Below are 13603 nucleotides of genomic sequence, written 5' to 3' on the forward strand. Positions count from 1 at the left end.
CAGCGAGGGGACGGATTGGGAGCTAAACCTCAGGGCCCAGTGGTGGAAAGAACACAGGCTTTGGAGTTGGAGAAATTAGGCTCAAGCCTCAGTACTGCTCAAGTCTTAGTACTGCCACTTACCACCTGGGTTAATGTGAAGGTTAAATAAAACATCTGTACCCACCTATTAGGTGCTTAACAAAGCTACCAAGAACAGTGCATTGTTAAAAATACGTTTTTATTGATTTTTAGAGAGAGGGGAAGGGAGAAATAGAAACATTAATGCAAGAGGAATATCAATTGGTTGCCTCCTGCATGCCCCCTACTGGGGATGGAACCCACAACCTGGGCATGTGCCCTGACCAGGAATCGAACCAGTAACCTCTTGGTGCATGGGTTGACAATCCACTGAGCCACACCCACACTGGCTGGGCAAACAGTGCCTTTTTAATATTTAGATTTTTCTATTCTTTTAGGGAAGGGGATGGGGAGTTGACTCAAATCCCATTCTACAGAAATTACAGCAGAGAAAGAAGGAAAAGAGGAGCTATTAGTAATCTAGATTTGAACACAACTGGGTGTCTCTTGAATTAGATAATGTCGCAGTGATTGAGAAGCCGGAAGCTTGGAGCTCATCCAGTGATTCTGTCACATACTCATGTCTCCATCTGCTGGCAGAACTTGGTTTTACAAGGCAAACTCAAATCCTGAATTACGTGCATATGGAAATTTGCAGGCCCCAGGATTACTAAAGAGCTAACTCTGTCTTCTTGGTATAATTTCACTCTGTTACTGGGATCACACTGGAAGAAGAGGCTGGTGTGGAAATCCCCTGGGAGAAAATGACGGTCATTGTCAAAGGAGAAACAGGAAGGAAGCTTTTGCCTCCTACCAAGCCAAAGACGGGTCTGGACTCCAAAGAAACTGTCATTCAAGCCAGGACTGAGAAGCACCTGTTCTGCCCTCTCCATGGTAAGCTCCCCCCTTGACATAGGAAAAGACCCCAGGTTGCAGATTTGGAGTCTGAAGATTGACTTTGCCACTTGGTGGCTGGCTTTTCTTTCTTGGTCATTTAATTGGTCTGAAGCTTGGAATCCTCTTTACAAGAGAGTATTAATATTTTCCCCTTTCCTGGGGTTGATGTGAGGATTAAGTGAGTAATATATGTGATAATACTCTATTAACTGTAACGTATTCTACAAATCTAAGAATTTATTACTGTTCTTCATTTTGTCTTCCCATTTTCTTGCCCTGAAGGTCTTGGAACATTCATTCACTTGGTTAGCCATCGATATTGATTACCTAAAGTGTATTTGGTACTGTGCTAGATATGGGTAAATGAGGCACAATGACAAAAACCACAGCTCCTGTCTTCAGGAGATATACATTATGGTAAGGGAGACATATGCAGTTAATCATAGTATAAGTCAGACTATGATGGGTACTATAAAGCTAGTTCAATAATGAGCAATAGGATCATGAAAAAAGTAAAGATTAGTTAGAAGGTAGACTCAGGGAAGTCAAAGAAAGATCCCCAGAAGAGGTGATATTCATAAGGGGCTTTTATTTATCTCACTTATTTATAAAAATAGTTACTGAGCACATATTATATGCCAGGAACTAGACTAGTCATTGTAGATACAAAACTGAATGAAGCAGATATATTATGTCTTCAAAGAACAACAGAGGAGGTGGGTGAATAACCATTTAATTATAATTATGCTAACTTCAGGGAACAATGAGAATATATTGCAAAGGGACATAAACTAGGTGGGAAAGTCAAGAAAGGTGCCCTTAGGAAGTGACATTCAAGCTGAGAGCTGAAGGATGAAGAGCAGGTTACCTAGGCAAAGATGATGAGGATAAATGTTCTATGCAATAGGAACAGAATGTGTAAGGGCCCTGTGGTGGGAAGTTGGAAAGGAGCTGAAGAAAACCATTGTTATAACAGCCCAGAGAGCAAGATGGAAAGTGGCATGAGATGTGACAGGAGATATGGGCAGGTACCAGGTTATGTAGGGCCTTGGAGGCTGCATTAATGATTTGGATTTTACCTTAGGAGCCATGAGAAGCCTTGAAAGGTTTTAAGCATTGGTGATATGATTAGTCAGGTGTTATTGAAAGACTAGAGGCCCATTGCATGAAGAGATTCGTGCAATAGGCCTTCCTTTCCCTGGCTGCCAGCACCGGTTTTCCTCCGGCACCCAGGACCCAGGCCTTTGCTCTGGCCGCAGCAGAGAAGCCAAGCTTGGATGCTTCTCTGCTCTGGCCGCAGTGGAGAAGGCAAGCCTCTTCAGTCTTCAGTCGTCTTCAGTCTTTTTTTTTTTTTTTTTTTAAACATATTCTATTGATTTTTTACAGAGAGGCAGGGAGAGAGATAGAGAGTTAGAAACATCGATCAGCTGCCTCCTGCACATCTCCCACTGGGGATGCGCCCACAACCCAGGCACATGCCCTTGACCGGAATCGAACCCGGGAGTCCGCAGGCCGACGCTCTATCCACTGAGCCAAACCGGTTTCGGCAGTCGTCTTCAGTCTTCAGTCGTCTCCAGTCTTCTTCAGTCTTTGCTCTGCGCCTGCATATGCAAATTAACCGCCATCTTTGTTGGGTTAATTTGCATACTCATCCTGATTGGCTGGTGGGCATAGCGGAGTGACACCAATTTGCATGTTTCTCTTTTATTAGTGTAAATTACCTTATAGAGAATGGATGGGTAGAGACAAGAGCACACCTAGGAAGACCAGATTGGAGGTATTTTGGGAGGTCAGGCCAGAGAAGATAACGGCTTGGAGAAAAAGTAGATAGATCTGAGAAATATTTAGGAAGTTGAGTTGATAGGATTTGGTGTTTGAATGGATATATTGAGGGTGAGGCAAGAGTTGTTTACAAAGCTAAGGACCATTCCTAGAGGACCAGGTTTGGATGGGAGGATGATGAATTCAGTTGGACAAATAGAATTTCATATGTATGGGAGCTATCCAAGTAGCTATGTCCATTAGAGAACTGGACATATAACTTGGAACTCAGAGGAGAAGTCTGGACTGGAGATACAAATTTAGGAATCACTTAAACAATAACTGAACCCATAGGCTGTAGTGATCATCAGAGAGGGACATTGGAAGAAAAAGGGGGCTTAGGATTTAGCCTTAGTGAACTTCAACATTTAATGTTGGGGTTCAGTGAGATCAACCAGTTAAGAAGACTGCGAGTTCTGGGAGCTGTAGGAAGAATACCAGAAAAGTGCAGAATCATGGAAACCATGGGCAGTGAGAGTTTGATAAAGAATGAAGTGGATTATGTCAAATGCTCCTATTGAAAGGGGCCCACTAGAATTGGCCATGGAGTTAACTGATGTCCTTCATAAGAGAAATCTCTATTGAGCTGTAGAAGTGGAAGCCATGTAAGTCTAAGTTATAGAATTATAGAAGGTGAAGCTCTGTAGACAGGGACAAGTTAGAAGGACATTTCTGGCTGAGGAACAGCATGAGCAAAGATATGGAAACATGGAAACTACGTGTTTGGGAGGACCTTTAGTGAACCAGAAAGGCTGGAGACTTGAGTGTGTAAGAGGGTGCAGGAAAGAAGGATGGCTGAAGACAGTGCTGAAAAGGGAGACAAAGAATGTGAACAACCTGAATGCAAAGGATAAAAGGAAGGAAAACTACAATTTCTTGAATGTCTTCTATGCCCTGGGAGTTTTCACATACATTATCTCATTTAATCCTCATGTAAACCCTGTGAGTCAGGCAAGCATTCTTATCCGCACTTTTCCCGCTGAGAAAATAGCTGCTCAGAAGTTTAATATTTTACTCAGGGTCATACATTATGTAAGCAATGGGAATCCAGTATCCCTCCCATATGGGAGGATTTGGACAAGTGCCCTGACAGGTAATGACATCAGGTGGGGAGAACGGGGAAAGGATCTGTTTTATCCAGCACTGTAGAGTCAGGTGGGTTCGCCAAAGTAGAGAAAGGGTAGTCCAAAAACCAAAGCCAAGTGCAACAAGAAAATCGTTCAACAGCCAAATCGTCCATCCAGAAGTCAGGTTGCCAGAGCCAAGAGAGGTTAGTGTACAAAGCCAAAACCCTACCCAAGAATTGATCCAAAAGCCAAGTTAATCACAAGCAGTTAAGCTTGATCAAAGAAAGAGAGGGCTGAGGAAGGCCAAGAAGTTACAGACATGGACCAGTCACCAGCTAAGCCTTAAGCTTCCAGTTGAGCTGGCATTCAGGTCCTAGGGACTTGAAGATGGGGAAGAAGTAAGGAGATAGGTTCTGTAGAGTTGAAGAACACACTATTAGGCTCTCTAGAGAATAACATGATTGAAAATGTTGTGTGGACAGATTCTTCTGGTGCCTCTATGAATGGCCTGAAAGTTTCAGATAACAGCATCTCCTCTATCTGGATCTCATATGGAGGATAAGGACAACTGGGGCCCAGTCCACAGATTCAGCTCCACTCTGCAGAGTGGAACATGGATAGGATACTGGCTTCATCCTTGGATTTGAAGAATTATAAGTGATTTGTATCCTAGAGGAAAAAAATATGAAGACACCAAAGAGGAACAGCAAGCATAGGCCTGGGCTATCCAGGATGCTCAAGGAAGCAGGAGCTATCAGACAATCCAAGGTCATGTACGTTATTAAGGGCTTGCTTAAAACAAGTCTTTTCATTGGTGCAATACTTTATGATTCATTCTTTGAGTCTCACAACCATCCCAGAAGGAGATACTATTTCTTGCCCCCTTTCCAATTTTTCTTAAACAGATGAGGAAACTAAAGCTGGGGCAAGGTAAGTGACTGCCCAGAGTCACACAGTTGGATGAAGAGCAAAACTGGAACTGGAATGTGAGTTTTTTGTTTTATGCAAATTATGTGTCTCTTTCTGCTATGGGAAAGACATTGGTCAGGGAAGACTTCACAGAGGAGGTGCCTGAACACACCCAAGTGTCAGGGCGCCAAGTACACAAGGGGGACAGGGTCCTCTGGGCAAAGGCACAAAGATGCAACACAGCACAGCCAGTTAAGGAAACAAAACATGGTTTCTAGAATGTGAACTCCTTGAGGACAAGAAGGTCCAGCTCCTTGAATGGGGCCTGGGTTTTAGCAAGCGGAGGTTTAAGGAAGGAATTGTCCTGGAACACAGACTCCTCCATTAGGAGAATTAGCTGGTGGGGGAGGATAGGAAGTTAGGCAAGAGTCAGAAGATGGAGAGCCTTTTATACGATACCCAGGGGCCCAGTGCACAAATTCGTGCACCTTGAAAAGGAACTGTGGGCCGCAAGGCTGCGGTGGGCACAAGGGCGGGTCTTTTTTTTTTTTTTTTAATATATTTTATTGAATTTTTACAGAGAGGAAAGGAGAGGGATAGAGAATTAGAAACATCGATGAGAGAGAAACATCGATCAGCTGCCTCCTGCACACTCCCTACTGGGGAATGTGCCCGCAACCAAGGTACATGCCCTTGACCGGAATCGAACCTGGGACCCTTGAGTCCGCAGGCCTCAAACCGGCTAGGGCACAAGGGCGGGTCTTGGCCCATCCTCCGTGCCCCCGCCTGGCCCCTCCCGCCTTGGTCCCCTGTCTGCTGGCAGCCCTGCTCCCGCCACCGCTGCTCGCACCCACTGACAGCAAAGAGTGCTTGGGGCCAGCACCAGCAGCGGGTGCTAGTGGTGGCTGCTGTCCCAATCACCCCTCAGGAGCAGGGGGAGGTGGAGAAGTCCTCAGGGGCGATCGGGGCCAGCAGCCACTGCTCGCACCTGCTGATGGCACCGAGCAATTGGGGCTGGCACCGGGCACTGGCAGCGGGTGTGAGCAGGGCCAGCACCGGCAGTAGGTGTGAGCGCCAGGCGGGACCGCAGCACGGGGAAGCAAAGAATTTTCAGTAACCACCAGAGGCTCGCCCCGAAGACAGTGACTGGCGCCCCACCTTGGTCAGGCACCCCGGCTCACCTGTTCCACCATCCCACCGCAGCCGACGCCCGCAATGTTCTGCCCCCTGGTGGTCAGCGCACGTCATAGCGACCAGTTGTTCGGTCTATTTGCATATTGCCTTTTATTATATAGGATAGAAGGCTGGTGGAGGAGGAGGGGTGCATGTGGGGAGAGGAGGTGAGGAGAAAATCAGCTGGAAGGAGGCTCCAGGAGAGAGAAGAAGACAGAAGTAAACCAGGGTAGGGCGAGGAAAAGATTAGGAATTACGGTACCTGGAGACCCTGAAGGGGAGGGGTGACATGTACCTGTCTGCAGACAGAAAGGCAGGCGCATTGGAGAGACCAGGATGGTGGCTGTGGAGGGAACACATGTGGGTAGTGGGTCACCCCCCTCCCCCCACCAGGTAGGCTGAAACCTCGGCAGTCACGCTGGGAGTTTCATGCCAGAGAGGGAGGGGCTTCCCCTGATGTGAGAAGGCAGCAGCAACCTGCCAGATCCGGGTTAACAAAGGCGGGACTACAACTCCCAGCATGCTCGGCTCCGTGGGGTGACGGCGGGCGGTGGCTGCGCTGCCACTCGCCTGGTGGGCGCAGGACCGGAGTCGGCACCAGAGTCTGTCATTCCGGAGGGGTCTAAGGGCGCTGATCGGCGATGCACCCCGGTCCCGGGCGCACTGGCTGCGGCGGACTGGCGCCTCCCGTCCCGCGGCCCCGCCCCGCGCCCCACCCCAGCCTGGAGGCTTAGCTGGGGCCACAGCGCAGCGGCAACATCAGTCTCGCCGCCGCTGCTCCGCCCCATCGCCTTCTGTTTTTCTCTCATTCTCCGGTGGCGGCGGGGAAGGGCAGAGGCGGCAGCGGCAGCAGCAGCGCTGGCTGCAATGAATGACCCCCCAGCTGGGGAGGAGGACTCCAGGTGAGCCTCTGCCCTCAGCAGGGCCGAGACCCCCGGCCGCCCAGGACCCGCAGCCCCCGCCATGGATCCCTAGAGGAGGAGGCTGAGAAGACAGCTCTGCCGCCCACCCCCATCCCATTTTCCTCTTCCTTTATCTCATTGTTGCCGTAGCTGTTTACGCCTGGGCTCTTCTGCCCCAGCATGGGGCAGGCTCCGGGCACTGCCATCCAGCCGGCGCGGCTCCCGCGGCTGCCCGGAGATTCTGCCTAATTCTCCCTGTCCAGCCGGTGCAGCGAGGACCAGAGAGCGGAGGAGGCCCGGACTGCAGCGGCGGCGGGGCCACCTCCCAGCATCCCCACCCTAGGAGGCTGCGTGCGGATTGAAGAGCGGCGCCTCGGGGCTGGGCCGGCCCCGCTGATACCTACCTAGGGAGGACGCAGGACTGCCCAGCCTACGGACGGGTCCCTGGGGCAGGAAGGACAGGAGCAAGATGGCCAATAAAACCAAGGGCAGTGAGGCCCTGAAGGTGGTGGCCAGGTGCCGCCCCCTCAGCCGGAAGGAGGAGGCTGCTGGTCATGAGCAAATCCTGACCATGGACGTGAAACTGGGCCAGGTGACCCTGCGGAACCCCCGTGCTGCCCTGGGGGAGCTGCCCAAGACCTTCACCTTTGATGCCGTGTATGATGCCAGCTCCAAGCAGGCAGACTTGTATGATGAAACTGTGAGGCCCCTGGTAGACTCAGTGCTTCAGGGTTTCAATGGCACGGTGTTTGCCTATGGCCAGACGGGCACTGGCAAGACCTACACCATGCAAGGGACCTGGGTGGAGCCCGAGCTGCGTGGGGTCATCCCTAATGCCTTCGAGCACATCTTCACCCACATCTCTCGCTCCCAGAACCAGCAGTACCTGGTCCGGGCCTCCTACCTGGAGATCTACCAGGAGGAGATCCGAGACCTGCTCTCCAAGGAGCCTGGCAAGAGGCTGGAGCTGAAGGAAAATCCAGAGACAGGTGTCTACATCAAGGACCTCTCCTCCTTTGTCACCAAGAATGTCAAAGAGATCGAGCATGTGATGAACCTGGGGAACCAGACCCGGGCAGTGGGCAGCACACACATGAATGAGGTCAGCTCCCGCTCCCACGCCATCTTCGTCATCACCGTGGAGTGCAGTGAGCGTGGATCAGATGGCCAGGACCACATCCGTGTGGGCAAGCTCAACCTGGTGGACCTGGCTGGCAGTGAGAGGCAGAATAAGGCGGGCCCCAACACAGCTGGAGGGGCTGCCACACAGTCCACAGGTAGTGGCAGCAGTGGAGGGGGCGGTGGGAGTGGGGAGAGGCCTAAGGAAGCCTCTAAAATCAACCTCTCGCTGTCTGCCCTGGGCAACGTGATCGCTGCTCTGGCGGGCAACAGGAGCACCCATATCCCCTACCGGGACTCCAAACTGACCCGGCTGCTCCAGGACTCTCTTGGGGGGAATGCCAAGACCATTATGGTGGCCACGCTGGGGCCAGCTTCTCACAGCTACGATGAGAGCCTCTCTACCCTGCGCTTTGCCAACCGGGCCAAAAACATCAAGAACAGGCCCCGGGTGAACGAGGACCCTAAGGACACGCTGCTGAGGGAATTCCAGGAGGAGATCGCCCGCCTGAAGGCCCAGCTAGAGAAGAAAGGGATGCTGGGGAAGCGGCTCCGGAGGAAGAGCAGTCGTAGAAAGAAGGCCGTGTCGGCCCCGGCCGGCTACCCTGAGGGGCCAGTGATCGAGGCCTGGGTGGCCGAAGAGGAGGATGACAACAACAACAACCATCGCCCGCCCCAGCCCATCCTGGACTCAGCCTTGGACAAGAACATGGAGAATTACCTGCAGGAGCAGAAGGAACGGCTGGAGGAAGAGAAGGCAGCCATCCAGGATGACCGAAGCCTGGTCAGCGAGGAGAAGCAGAAGCTGCTGGAGGAGAAGGAGAAGATGCTGGAAGAACTGCGGCGCGAGCAGCAGGCCACAGAGCTGCTCGCAGCCAAGTACAAGGTAAGGTCCCCAAGGAAGCAGGGACACCCAGAGGTCCCCAGAGGGATCTGGGCTGACAGGCTTCCCTATGTGGGTCTGTGAGCTGGCTGAAGCAAGGGGTCCCTTCCCAGCACCATACACTGCCCTCCTGCCAAATGCTCCCCTGGAAAAGCCAGGCAAATTCCAGGCTAGCCTCCCTGGAGTACCTAGGACACACACACACACACACACACACACACACACACACACACACACACGACAAAGCAGGCAGCCAGTCTCTTAGGCCAATGGACTTGGGCTGGTCTGACCTGCTGCCTGTCAGTCTCTGCTGGTGGCCCCTAGTATCAGTCAGGTCCATGGGGTGGCCAGGCAGGCCCTCAGCCTCGTTTGGTTGTGGGTTTTCACTCGTGCATAGCCTCCTCACCTGTGACCTCCTCTCTCTGCTGCACCTTCAAGCCTCACACCATTTTAATAATATCTGACATTTGGATAGCACTTCACAGTTTACAAAGTATCCCACATATGTGATCTCGTTTGATCCTTACAGTAGCCATCTGGGGAACTGGTTCTTAAATCCCCATTTTACAGGCGAGGAACTGAGGCTCAGAGAAGGGACATGACCAAGGTACCATCCTGCGAAGTGGCAGAGCTGAGCGGGAACCCTTGGGCCTCATGCTCTTCAGTTCTTGGATGGCAAGGTGGGACTGGGAATGGTTCTGCTCCCTGTGAATGAGGTCCATTGGGCCCATGCGGAGCAGGCCCATTACATGGTATCATTAAGAAGGAGTTTGGGGGATCACGGCAGAGGGTGGAAAGAGTACTTACTGGGCTCTACACTGGAGACCTGGAGTCTAGTCTCAGTGAGAGACCTTGTGTAAGTGGCTTCCTCTTTTCCTAAAGCCTCAGTTTTTCTTTTTGTAAAATGGAAGATTGGCCTGGATGATTTCTGAGGCTCTTCCAATCTGCTAATTCTTTGACCTGTATTAATAAACTGAGGCAGAATAAGGCCTCATCCCAGTAAGAGCCAGTTCCCCATTGCCCTGGGAGATATCAGGCCTCAGTGTCCTTCCTGAGCTGTTTTTTCCCCCTGGGAGCCCCCAGGCCTTAGGGGCTAGGCTTAGCTACCGAGGCCCCCGCCTGGCCAGCCACAGACCTGCTAAATTTTAGTGCTGCAGATGCCATAACTCAATGTTCCTGGCATTTTTAGGTCCCTGGGGCCATCAACACTGGGGGTTGGAAGAAGGTCACAGGGACCCATAGCTGGTCACTTCCTGGGGACAGCAGAACATTACTATTTCTTATTCCTTGTTCTCAGGAGTGTGGGCTGGGAGCAGGGAAGTCCAGCCTGGAAAGGGAGGGCTGGAGCCTCTGGGGTGGTGACAGATGAGTGGGATGCCATTGTCCGTGTTGTGGGGATGTGCTGCTGCACCAGGCGCCCTAGCCTGGCACATTTAGTATTTAATTCGCCTCTATGAGCTCAGCAAGGGTCATGCCGAGCTGCTTCCTCAGGGGCCTGGCACATTTGGGGTCATCCTGGGAGAAGCAGGATGTGAAAGGCAGGATGTGTTAGTCAGCTCTCCCTAGGAGGAAGGGAATCGGGGCAGTCTTGTGCTTTCCACTGGGAAATCTTCCATGGGCAATCAGTCATTGGCTTCACTACCAAGAGCACCTATGCCCACCTGCCATGCCCCTCGCTCCCCTTCCCATCCCTACCCCCCTCCATCCTTAAGGCTGAGAAGCCACTGAGGCCAAGAGAGTACGGAAGCCTACTTCAGCCCTGAGGACATGGGTAGAGGGATGGAGCAAAGCCTCCAGCGGGACCTCCCACTGTGGGGGACTGACTGGCTCCCTCAATAAGATGCTTGGATCTAAGGCAGTGTGGGGGCACAGATAATAGGACAGTCAGGAGATCAGGGTGGCTGATGCCAGAATTTTTGCACCAGAGGCATAGCCCTCAGAACCCTGTGTTAGAGCTGGCACCGCCTTGGAAAACTGAGGCCAGGACATGCCCAGGACCCCACAGGTGAGTTAAGGAGAGCCCAAACTATATTTGGCCCAGCCTCTTTCCATTATGCCATAATCCTGACGTTAATTGTGCCACTTGATAATCAGAGTAATTCATTTTTATATAATACTTTGACATCTTGATCTCTTATAATCTTTCCAGCAATCCCAAGAGATGAGTATTATTTCCATTTGACAGTTAATGAAAACCAAGGCTGGAGAGGTTGAGTGACTGGTGACTCTGGCTGATAAGGGGCGGAGCCAGGACTGGAACCCAGGTTTTCTGATTTCCCCAGTCCTGTGTTCTTCCCAAGTCATCACGGAGCCCTCCATGTTTGCTCACTATGTGACTCAGGGCAAAGGCCTTTGCCTCTCTAGGCCTCAGGTTTCCATTCTCCTAATGAGGAGAAGTCTGACATAGCTCTCTGGGGAGTGGGTGAAATGGACATTGTGTGTCAGGCTTTCAGATATAAGCAAAGGGGGAGGGTGCCTGGGAAATTCCAAGAGGGGAATGATTCCATATCCTGTGACTTCTCGTCAGACCCAGCCCCGGACAGACAGCAGCAAGCAAGCCGGGAATGGAGCCGAGGCAGAGGACCTCCTTATAGGCCCTGGGGGGGGTGTTTCTGTGGAGGAAGCAATTTGAGGGTCCTTGAGGGACCCACAGGGAAAAGAGGAGAGGGACATGTCAGAGATAATCCCAGACCTGCCTCTTTCACTGGGCTGTGCTGAAGACTAAATGAGACCTTTAGTGTGAGGGTATTTGAAATATGTTGAGAGCACCAAATAAATGGAGGGCACTAGCAGCCACGGGTGGCTTCTGTCTGCCAAGCAGGGGTCCAGTGATCTCCAGGACTGACATCTTTGTTGTTGGCTTAACTCCTTCCTTCCTTCCTTCCTTCCTTCCTCTGCCATCCCGGCTGCCTTGCCATAACCCTGAAGCCCTAGTAGCAGAGCCAGGCAAGATGGATTGAGGAGGCAAGGGGAGACCAGATCAAAAGGCGAGAGCTTGGGTCCTTCCTGGAAATGAGCTGAACTGGTGTCCACTTTCTGAGTAATGGCACCAACTCCCCTTCTCGCCTCCCCCCCATTCCCTTCTTCCAGTTCACACTACCCTCTGGAGGCAGCTAAGCAATAGCTGATGCGACCCAGTGCCCTCATTCACTCTCTTTGACTCATCTAACCGTCTGCCTCGCCTGCTTTTCCTGCCTGCCACCCCCAGGCTCCCTGTTCCCTTTGTTCTCCCCTCACTGTGTACAAACACCATGCCTGTCTCCTTAGAGTCTCCTTTCATATTTACCGTGGACCTCGGGGGATGTTAGAGTGCGCAAATGTGTGAGGGTGTGTGATTGTGAGCAGTGCCCTGTTACTGTCCATCATTAGCCATCCATACTTACGTATATCACCGGGGGCTTGGATAGCTGACTAGGCCTGTGAGGGAGGGGTGCAAAGTCCCAGACAGACCTGCACTGAGGTTGGCTGTGCACAGTGAAAATGCAAGTGTTTGTGCACACACAGTGCACATACTGCAATGATGATGGATGCGTGCAGATTGACTGGGAGAAGGCCTACTTTACTAAATTTAATTGTGCAAGAAATTTTTTAAAAATATATTTTAATTGATTTCAGAGAGGAAGGGAGAGAGAGATAGAAACATCAATGATGAGGGAGAATCATCGATCTGCTGCCTCCTGCATACCCCACACTGGGGATTGAGCCCACATCCCGGGCACGTGCCCTGACTAGGAATCAAACTGTGACCTCCTGGTCCCGTGTTCGGTAAACTGCAGCTCGCGAGCCACATGCGGCTCTTTGGCCCCTTGAGTGTGGCTCTTCCTAAGCCTTAGGAGTACCCTAATTAAGTTAATAACAATGTACCTACCTATATAGTTTAAGTTTAAAAAATTTGGCTCTCAAAAGAAATTTCAATCGTTGTACTGTTGATATTTGGCTCTGTTGACTAATGAGTTTGCCGACTACTGTCCTGGTCTATAGGTCGATGCTCAACCACTGAGCTACGCCAGCCAGGGAAGAACCTTTTTTTTAAATGGCTTTTAATTTTAAACTTCAGTTTTTGAGGGATTGGACTAGACGATTTCTAAAACTTTGATTCTAGATACTTTGAGGGAAAGGAGGGTGTTTGGGGAGGCAAAGGCAACAGATGACACAAAATGCAGGCTCCAGCTGAAGAGAGTGGAAGAGGTAGAAACAGCAACACTGCTTGTTGATCCCCAAGTAAGAAGGTTTGGCGGGAGAATGGGGGTCTTGGCTGGAGCCCAGTTCTCTCTGTGGGTGTGGAAGAGACCCTACAGCCCAGAAGTCAGAAGGATGAGGTCACTGCAGGGAGCACAAACTGCATTGACTTTTTATCATCTCCTTTGTGGGTCCCTCTTCTTCCTCCCACCTCTCAGCATCAGAATGAGCCATCCATGGATACATAAGAGAGGGAGTTTTAAACCTGAGAAACAACAGTCATAGCACTAATCATCCCATTTACCAAACATTCACTAGATGCCAAGCACTATATTATCTGTTATATACGAATTGTCTCATTCAATCCCCATAAGCACCTTCCAAGAAAGGTCTTGTGACTTTCCATTTCATAGATGAGAAAACTGAGACCCACTAAGGTTCAGTAACTTGCCCAAAGCCTCAGGGTTTGTATATGGCACTTCTAGTTGAGCCCAGGTTGGTTTGACACAAAATGTGATCCACTTTCATGCTTAAAGAATTAGGAATATCAGGCTTGGAACTGGTTGCTGGGAAGGTAGTGAAAAATGACAGGAG

The 13603-nt window shown here is 50.8% G+C and overlaps 1 protein-coding gene across 3 annotated transcripts in view; it reads left to right on the plus strand.

Moving 5' to 3' along the window:
• Positions 1 to 800: 800 nt before the first annotated feature.
• The window catches only part of KIF3C (kinesin family member 3C), a 38052-nt gene continuing 25249 nt past the window's right edge, over positions 801 to 13603 (plus strand). For 2 of the 3 annotated variants that reach the window (XR_002826681.1, XM_023745814.1), the window contains exon 1: positions 6762 to 8833. Coding sequence is in view for 2 of the 3 variants with exons in the window: in XM_023745814.1 (XP_023601582.1) it covers positions 7298 to 8833 (1536 nt within the window). In the remaining variant the exon portion in view is untranslated. Of the gene's footprint in view, positions 954 to 4749; positions 4831 to 6761; positions 8834 to 13603 lie in introns of those variants that run through there. The other variant, XM_023745813.1, reaches the window with a different exon arrangement.

The sequence above is a fragment of the Myotis lucifugus genome, unplaced genomic scaffold (genome assembly GCF_000147115.1).
Source record: "Myotis lucifugus unplaced genomic scaffold, Myoluc2.0 scaffold_584, whole genome shotgun sequence".
Taxonomy (NCBI): Eukaryota; Metazoa; Chordata; class Mammalia; order Chiroptera; family Vespertilionidae; genus Myotis; species Myotis lucifugus.